This window comes from Lucilia sericata, unplaced genomic scaffold, assembly GCF_015586225.1.
Source record: "Lucilia sericata isolate MDLA Ls3-8-SP2 unplaced genomic scaffold, ASM1558622v1 Contig000532F_arrow, whole genome shotgun sequence".
Taxonomy (NCBI): domain Eukaryota; kingdom Metazoa; phylum Arthropoda; class Insecta; order Diptera; family Calliphoridae; genus Lucilia; species Lucilia sericata.
This window is the reverse complement of record NW_023994544.1, coordinates 120,001-129,343: the sequence shown is the minus strand read 5'-3', so window position 1 is coordinate 129,343 and position 9,343 is coordinate 120,001. Positions and strand designations below refer to the sequence as shown.

Below are 9,343 nucleotides of genomic sequence, written 5' to 3'. Positions count from 1 at the left end.
AACTTTAAAGCTTTGAAAACTTTTTTGGAATTTTCGTTTAATAATTTCTTAAATTTCACTTTTAGTTGATCACGAACTCTTTAAGAGAACTGTTGTTTATATAGAAAACGGAAAATTTAGTGTTCAAATTTAATAAACGAGAAACAACACGTTCACAATTGTTGTTAGTGTGCCACACACAACAAAATTAAAAATAGATTTCAATATTTTTTGAGACACATTAAAAGAAAAAATATGTTTTTATAAAAAAGAAAACAAACAAAAGTTTTCCAATTTAAAAATGCATTTAAGAAATTTAAATATTTTGCTTTTAATTTTATTACTTGTAATACAACCTATAAAATGTTACGAATCTAGAGATAATTTTGATATTTCACCGGTTGAACCTAATTATCATATACCTATAGGTAAGTTTTTTATTACTTAGTATTTATTTAACTGTTTTCATACAGGTTTTTAATCCTTATAGGTCTCATTACTGATGTTAATTCCGAAATGTTAAGGCAAACTTTTGATTATGCTATATCGGTTATAAATTCTGACTTGAGTGTTCCATTAATGGGTTATCAGGAAGAAATCGATTATGGCAATACTTTGCAGGGTTTCAATCGTTTGTGTAAATTAATGCAGGTGATTAAAATGTTTATTGTTTTGAAACGATTTCTTTAAAATAAATATTTTTATTATCTTTTAAAGACTGGTGTGGGGGCCGTGTTTGGACCCACTGCCAAACATACGGGAACACATCTTATGAACGTCTGCGATAGTAAAGATCTACCCTATGTCTACTCACATATGAGTGATGCTATAGAAGGTTTTAATCTCCATCCACATCCATTGGATATTGCCAAAGCTTTAAATGCCATAATTACGGAATTTGAATGGACTCGTTTTATATTTCTCTATGAAAATTCGGAATATTTGAGTATTTTAAATGGTTTAATGTCATTTTATGGTACTAAGGGACCCATAATATCGGTAATGCGTTATGATTTAAATTTGAACGGTAATTTTAAATCGGTTTTGAGAAGAGTACGCAAATCGGTGGATAGTAGAATTGTGGTAGTGGGTTCTACGACCTCGGTGGCGGAATTATTGAAACAGGTAACAGTTTGATTTAATATTTGAATAAACATTTCCTTTATAATGATTTGATAATGTAGTTTATACCAGATTTTTTCTTATTAAAACTCTTTACTTTCTTTAGGCCCAACAAGTTGGCATTATTAATGAGGATTATAAATACATTATTGGTAACTTAGATTTTCATACCTTTGATCTGGAAGAATACAAGTACAGTGAAGCAAATATTACCGGTTTTCGTTTGTTCTCGGCCGAACAACCCGAGGTACAAAATCTTATGCTAGAATTGGGTTTTATAGATGAAATCGAAGAGAATGAAATGATAACAAATGGTAAGGCACAAACAAATATCATTATGAATTAGTGCTAAATTTATAGTTGAAAAATTCTTAAGGTTCCTGTCCCATTACCACCGAAATGGCTTTAATATATGATGCAGTTATAGCATTTGCCGAGACCACAAAACATATACATTACATGCCTCAAGCTTTAAATTGTTCCGCCTTTTCGGACAATGTTCAGGAAGATGGTTCTACGTTTAAGAATTACATGAGATCGGTAAGTTGATCAGTTGTCAATTTTTAAGGATTCAAAATTACAGTAAGAATGTTTGAAATCGGAACAAACTTTTTATTTAATTTAAATACCCGAGGAGCCCTAAATCGGAGGTTCTAACACATCTCTCAGTTTATTATATGAATAATCAATTCTTGATTTCTTCTCTCCCTTAAAGCTCTTAATCGACAAAAATACCTTAACCGGTCGCATATTTTTCGAGGGTACTGTCCGCAAAGGTTTTACGCTGGATGTAATAGAGCTGCAATCAACGGGCCTGGTTAAGGTGGGAACATGGGAGGATAATAAAAATTTCACTTTTCAAAGACCTCCCCAGGTTAAGATCATTTTGGATACAGATGATAATTCCATGGTTAATAAGACTTTTCGCGTGTTAATAGCAGTTCCGGTAAAGTTTGTTCAAAAAGTAATACCCTTAAATTCCATATAAAATGAAAGATTTCTTTAAAACAGAATAAACCATATGCCAGTTTGGTGGACAGTCATAAAAAGTTAGATGGTAATGCTCAATATGAGGGTTATAGCATAGATCTAATTAAGGAATTGGCTGATAAATTAGGTTTTAATTTTACCTTCATTAACGGCGGCAACGATTATGGTTCCTTTAATAAGACCACTAATGTAACAACGGGCATGTTAAAGGAAATTGTGGAAGGGGTAAGTAAGAGTAGAAACCTTGTAGCCCGAAATTTAGAAGTAATTTCTTTTTAATTTTTAGCGTGCCGATTTAGCTATAACCGATTTGACTATAACCTCGGAAAGAGAAGAAGTCATTGATTTTTCTATACCTTTTATGAATTTGGGTAAATTTTTTATTACTTTAACTTAAGGAATCTTAAAATTTTACACTTTTTCTTTTTATTTCTAAGGTATCGCTATATTATATCTGAAACCTCAAAAGGGTGAACCCACTACTTTTTCCTTCATGGACCCCTTTTCAAAACAAGTTTGGAAATATTTAGGTATTGCTTATTTGGGGGTTTCCATATGCTTTTTCATATTGGGTAGACTCTCGCCCACCGAATGGGATAATCCCTATCCTTGTATAGAAGAACCGGAAGAATTGGAAAATCAATTTACCATAAATAATTCTTTGTGGTTTACAACGGGCGCTTTTCTGCAGCAGGGTTCGGAAATAGCACCAAAGTAAGTTGATAGTTTGCTAAATCAAAAATTAATATAATTCTAAACACCTACTTTAAAATTTCAGAGCTTTGTCAACCCGTACTGTAGCCGCTATTTGGTGTTTCTTCACACTCATTATGGTGTCATCTTATACCGCTAATTTAGCTGCCTTTTTGACAATTGAAAACCCCACCAAGGTTTTAGAAAATGTTAAAGATTTGGCCGATAATAAGGGTGGTGTACAATATGGAGCGAAGCGTACTGGTTCCACTAGAAATTTCTTTTTAGTAAGTTTACCATAACTATAAACGATAAAAGAATCTAAATTATTGATTTCGATTTATACGAACAGACCTCCGAGGAAGAAATCTATAAGAAAATGAATGAATATATGCTGGAAAATCCTCACTTATTGACCGAAACAAATTTAGAGGGTGTACAACGTGTGGTTAACAGTGATGTGGCCAGTGGTTCTACTTATGCTTTCCTAATGGAATCCACTTCCATTGAATATAATATCGTGAGAGAGTGTATGCTGCAAAAGGTAGGAGAACCTTTGGATGAGAAAGGTTATGGTATTGCTATGGTGAAAAGTAAGTAGAAAAGATTTGGTTATTATAAAGTTTATGAATATATGGTTAATTATTTTCCTTCAGATTGGCCATATCGTGATAAATTTAATAATGCTTTATTGGAACTACAGGAACAGGGTGTTTTAGCACAATTAAAACAAAAATGGTGGAATGAAGTGGGTGCTGGGGTGTGTAATGTAAGTAGAGAGAAATTTCATATTTTAAGCTGATCTTGAAAGAGGCTTTTATTTCCTTGAAAGTTTCCAAAATTAAATTATTTTATCAGGCATGGACCGTTCAGTACTATTGTACTTTTTTCGGTACTTTTTGACATCGAAAAATCTCCCCTATGGACTAGCCTATGGACTAGTTTATTGACTAGCTTATGAACTAGTCTGGACTAGTCTTTTGACTAGTCTATTAGCATGATTATGGACTAGTCTATTGACTAACGTCTGGGTTAATCTATTGAATAGCCTATGGACTTCGCTATTGTCTAGTTTGTTTGACATCGAAAAAACTACCCTATGAACTCTTCTATTGACTAATCGATTGACTAGATTATGGACTGGTCTATTGACTAGCCTATGGACTAATCTATTGACTACCCTAGAGGTAAGTCCATTCAGTAGCTTATGGACTAGTTCAATGTCTTGCCTATGAACTAAACTATTGATTAATCTATTGAATAGCCTATGGTTTAGTCTATTGACTACCCAAGGGACTGGTCCATTCACCAGCATATTGAGTGGTTTATTGGCTAGCCTGCAGACTAGAGAATAGGTTAGCCTATTGGCTAGTATGTATGTACATTGAATAGCCCATGGACTAGTCCATTCACTAACCTATAAGCTAGAAAAACCTCCAAAAGTAAAGAAATTTTCTATGAGAAAACAGGCAATAACTTCTCTTAATATTAAAAATTTTAATTCCTGTTTTTATTTCAGGCCAAAAATGATGGTGGCATGGTTAGTGCTTTGGATTTTGCTAATTTGGAAGGTATCTACTACGTTCTAATTGTAGGCAGTACCATATCTATGTGTTATGGTATTATTCTATGGTGTTTTAATGTCAATAAAAAGGCTCGTTACTATGATGTAAGTATTTTGAAACAAAGTTCCATATTCGATTCTTCCGAAAAATTTATAACAAATTTTTAAACTACCAATTTAAATATTATTAGGTTCCCTTCCGCGATGCCCTAACTGAAGAATTTAAAGTGTTGATTGATTTTACCAATAATGTGCGAATGTTGAAAAGTGCTCATTCTGTATATTCGCGAAGTCGTCACTCATCTTTGGATTCTTTTGAAACGGATTCCGGTGAAGAAAGTGAAGATGCAAGTATGGAAGAAGATAGTGAAGAAAATTAAAACATTTGAAAGAAAAACTTTTAATTTAATAAATTGTATTTAATATTTAAAATTTACTAAAGAAAAACTATAATAAAAATAACTTAAAAATAAAAGCTTTCTGTCTCCCAAAAATATGTTTCTCTTTTGACCAAATTTTATATATAAACATGGAATTTAAAAAGAAAAGAACTTTTTTTATAAAATATCTCTAATGCTAAAAATACTGGAAATATTTTTAAAAGTTTAGTAGCACATCTCTCTTTAAAGCGTTCACACATAACGGCAAAATACACAAAAATATATTTTTAAAAAATTTTAAAAACAAAATTATTGAAAACAACAAATAATTTTCTAGAAAACAAGAAAAGAAAATGTATAAATTAAGATAATTTTAAAGAAAATCGAAACTAGTGCGAAAAGAAAAATGTTTTGTAAAAATGTATATTTGTTATTTTCGATAATTTTAACAATTTTTAAAACAACATCTGCTCAATATGGTTATTCCCATTACGATGATGTTCCTTCGTCATCAGCAGACATTATTACAATAGGTAAGGTAAAATATTTGAATATATATGTATGTATGTACAGCTATAGATATATACATTTATATATAAAATACCCCCTGAGTGTATCTGTCTGTCGCGTGTCTACCTATCTATGGGATATACTAGTTAAAGATTGTTGTATCTTGATGTTTTTCTTCTATTTTTAAACAAATTATTGTTTGTGTAAATTTTCATTAAGTATATTGAAATAGTACGTTGAAAGATCTATTTAGTGGATTTTGAAAATATACAAAAAAAAAAAAAACGTGAGGTTGTTTGTGTTTACTGTGTGTCCATGTCTGTCCATTTTCATAAACAAATAATAAATGGAAATATTAATTCATTCATAGAAAATATAAATACATTAATGTATTAAGGAGACTGATTAATGAGTGTAAAAATTTTGAATACAATATCGAAATCAGTAAGATATTCAAATGATAAACAGGTCGATGATGAAAACATAAAATTTTTGGAATCGGAAAATGAAAATAAAACAGTCGCATCACCCACCAGTTCTCTACATTTTCATCTTTGAGCCCTCGGGAACGTATACATATTTCTGTTAATGTTATGTATTATTGTGTATGTTGCAGTCAAGTTGGAGAATATCTTTGGAACCGAAGTTCCAAATTTTCATCTTTCAGTCCTCGGGACATACTTCTTTTAATGTTATAGAGCCAATTATGAGCGTTTCTGAATGGACACAAAGATTTATTGATAAGATACTTCTGATAAATAGTGACGCGAACGCAGCATAATTAAAATACTTATAAGAGTTTAGGCGAAATTCTGGTAGGATATCTACTACATGGAGGCTATGTAAAATCATGGACTGTCTCAGAATGTGAGTAAGAGTCCTAAGATATTCTTTAAGATTAGTAAAAGCCTAATAGGGAAAATTCGCAAGAAAATGTTGAAAGAAAATTCCTAATATCGATCACAAGTTTTATGGTTTAGACATCTCGTTTCAGTATTAATATTTTTAAATTCTTTGATGTACAATTGGTACTATACCTAGCGGACGAACAATATTGTTATTTAATTTCCCTATATGGTCTATTATTTCAGGCATATTAACTTAATAATTGTCCATATCACAATCGTCGTCGTAGCGTTGTATGTCATATTATAAACATGTGTTGTTGTTGTAGCAGCGACACGTGTAAAGTCTAAATAAAGAAATCTTTTAGACGGACTATCTGCAGCTTTAAGTAATTTCATTATTCCGCACCCAATCATGTCCAGAAATCCATATTAAGACTGAGCACGCAAATAATAATAATAATTACCATTGAGGAATTAAATCTCCCTCAAAATCATTTTATCAACTTAATTTCAACCTTTTAAGGGGACCAAGAGAAAATTATCATGCCAATTTCCACTGATAAAGTTTAGTCCCGAAGAAAAGTTTTTTTCGGTATTCTGGTCATTGAAGTCTTAAGCCTAGACCGATGTAAATACTAACAAAAATTAATTCACTAAAGATGTCAATTGATGTCTGAACTGGTTTATGAAGCCAGTAATAATAAGAATGTTTTCTTATTATTGAAATGGTTGGATTCTTAATCAGGGATTGGATCTATTTGTTATTTATATAAGAAATACTGGTATAACCAAAACAATAACTACTTTATGTTTAGGAAATACGCCTAGACCAACTATTGGGCCTATTGTGTGTTGTTTTACCAAATTATATAGATCATTATTCAAATGGATAGTGTTTTTCCAATTTTCAAAAACATTCAGGTTATATTGTTCCCATTTGCTTTAAAGGGTTAAATCTGCTCTTTTTATAAACTCCAGTATTTTTTATTACACATGGCCGACAAATAAATAATATTACGATACGCTTCACTGAGATTTCTCAAAAATTGCAAAATTTGACTTTCGACCATCACAGTTTATAGTTTATATTATCTGGACCAAAATACTCTGAAAATACTTTATACTTTATAACGTTTTAACATTTTACAGGTTTACTAACCGATCAGCAACATGAAGAAATGAACGTAGTAGTGGATTTTGCCATTGAAAATGCCAATATGGAATTAGAAAGTGCATTAGCTGTAATCAGAGATCAAGTTCCATATGGAAATTCATTTTTGGGCTACGGTAAACTATGCCGCATGATGGAGGTAAAGTTTTTAGTTTATAACTCTAGCATTAAAAAAATGTTCCTAACCTAACACTTATAGACTGGTATTGCTGCCGTTTTGGGTCCTTCCTCCAAACATACCGCCTTCCATTTAATGTCGATATGTGATGCCAAGGATATACCATATTTTTATTCCTTTATGGGTGATGCAGAAGCTGAAGCCTTTAATTTATATCCCCATCAAGATGATTTGTCAAAAGCCCTATATTCACTGTTAACAGAATTCGAATGGTCACGTTTTATATTCCTATATGAATCGTCTGAATATTTGAATATTTTAAATGGATTAATGGCTCAATTCGGTACAAATAGTCCGGTGATAACGGTGTTGCGTTATGATTTGAATTTAAACGGTAATTATAAGACGGTATTGAGAAAAGTGCGCAAATCGGTGGATAATCGTATAGTGGTAGTGGGTTCTACGGAAACTATGCCGGAATTTTTAAAGCAGGTGGGTTGAAAATAATAAATTTGTTCTAAAAAATTCTTTAATTTCTTATAACTTTTATGGATCATTTACAGGCCCAACAAGTGGGCATTATTAATGAGGACTACAAGTATATAATAGCAAATTTAGATTTTCATTCATTCGATTTGGAAGAATTTAAATATAGCGAAGCCAATATTACAAGTTTAAGAATGTTTTCGCCTGAGAATGCCTTAGTCAGGGAACTAATGGAAAAATTGGGTCATTCTTTTGTCACCGAGGGATTTCAGAATGGTAAGTTGGTGAGATAATAATATAAACTCAATTTATTTCTAAAAAAACTTAAGGGTCTTGTCCCATTACCATGGAAATGGCTTTAACCTATGATGCCATACAACTTTTTGCCGAAACTACCAAGCATATACCGCTCAAACCGACACCTTTAAATTGCACCGATCGTAGTGATAGTGTTAGGGATGATGGTTCTACGTTTAAAAATTATATGAGATCGGTAATTGGATAAAAGGATTTTATATTTATTTCTTAATAAAATGTACCATTAAATTTATAAATTCGCAGCTCAATATACATGAGAATACCTTAACGGGACGCATTTATTTCGAGGGTAATGTTAGAAAGGGATTTTCATTTGATGTCATCGAATTACAGCCCTCGGGTATTGTTCAGGTTGGCACCTGGGATGAGACAAATAACTATACTTGTCAACGTTTGGCTCCCACAAATGCTATATTCGAAAACGTGGACAATTCTTTGGCCAATAAAACGTTTATTATATTACTATCAGTTCCAGTAAGTTAAAGTGGGATTCTTTCAAAAATCCCTTTAATAATTCTGGATATTTTTTTCTTTCAGAATAAACCTTATGCCAGTTTAGTGGAAAGTCACAAAAAATTGGAAGGCAATAGCCAGTATGAAGGTTATAGTGTAGATTTGATTAAGGAGTTGTCTGGAAAATTGGGTTTCAATTATACTTTTGTTAATGGTGGTAACGATTATGGTACTTTCAATAAAACTTCTAATGTGTCAACGGGCATGTTAAAGGAAATTATGGAAGGGGTAAGTTAGGGTTTAATTATTATTTAACTGTTTTTTAAGTGTTTAATTTCAGCGAGCCGATTTAGCTATAACCGATTTGACCATTACCTCGGAAAGAGAAGAGGCAATTGATTTTACTATACCGTTTATGTTGGGGTAAGTATTGCTAAATGTAATTCGCACATTCATATAATTGGCTTATCTATTTGCAATCGATCTATCGATCGATCTATCTAGCATCTATCGATCTATTAGCGAGCGAGCGAGCGAGCGAGCGAGCGAGCGAGCGAGCGAGGAGCGAGCGAGCGAGCGAGCGAGCGAGCGAGAGAGCGAGCGAGCGAGCGAGCGAGCGAGCGAGGAGCGAGCGAGCGAGCGAGCGAGCGAGCGAGGAGCGAGCGAGCGAGCGAGCGAGCGACGAGCGAGCGAGCGAGCGAGCGAGCGAGC

The 9,343-nt window shown here is 32.6% G+C and overlaps 2 protein-coding genes across 2 annotated transcripts in view; both read left to right on the top strand.

Annotated features, from left to right (window-relative positions):
- The first annotated feature begins 58 nt into the window (after positions 1-58).
- On the top strand, positions 59-4,835 carry LOC119605924 (glutamate receptor ionotropic, kainate 2-like). The gene is made up of 14 exons (XM_037959276.1): positions 59-407; positions 470-630; positions 697-1,104; positions 1,208-1,415; positions 1,478-1,641; positions 1,817-2,047; positions 2,113-2,316; positions 2,378-2,462; positions 2,529-2,805; positions 2,870-3,071; positions 3,137-3,377; positions 3,441-3,553; positions 4,304-4,453; positions 4,540-4,835. The coding sequence occupies exons 1-14, from the start codon at positions 281-283 to the stop codon at positions 4,726-4,728; spliced, it is 2,760 nt and encodes a 919-aa protein (XP_037815204.1). The 5' UTR covers positions 59-280; the 3' UTR covers positions 4,729-4,835.
- Positions 4,836-4,979: 144 nt separating this feature from the next.
- The window catches only part of LOC119605928 (glutamate receptor ionotropic, kainate 2), an 8,249-nt gene continuing 3,885 nt past the window's right edge, over positions 4,980-9,343 (top strand). The window contains 8 exon segments of the mRNA XM_037959280.1: positions 4,980-5,261; positions 7,236-7,396; positions 7,457-7,867; positions 7,939-8,137; positions 8,191-8,354; positions 8,423-8,653; positions 8,717-8,920; positions 8,973-9,059. Coding sequence (XP_037815208.1) covers positions 5,135-5,261; positions 7,236-7,396; positions 7,457-7,867; positions 7,939-8,137; positions 8,191-8,354; positions 8,423-8,653; positions 8,717-8,920; positions 8,973-9,059 — 1,584 coding nt within the window. The 5' untranslated portion in view covers positions 4,980-5,134.

Bases quoted from the DNA above. Each gene is read 5' to 3' on its own strand.
- LOC119605924 (XM_037959276.1), top strand. From the start codon at position 281: ATGCATTTAAGAAATTTAAATATTTTGCTTTTAATTTTATTACTTGTA. The intron at 1,416-1,477 runs GTAAGGCACAAA...AAAATTCTTAAG, and splicing joins GAATGAAATGATAACAAATG to GTTCCTGTCCCATTACCACC. The intron at 3,072-3,136 runs GTAAGTTTACCA...TTATACGAACAG, and splicing joins CCACTAGAAATTTCTTTTTA to ACCTCCGAGGAAGAAATCTA.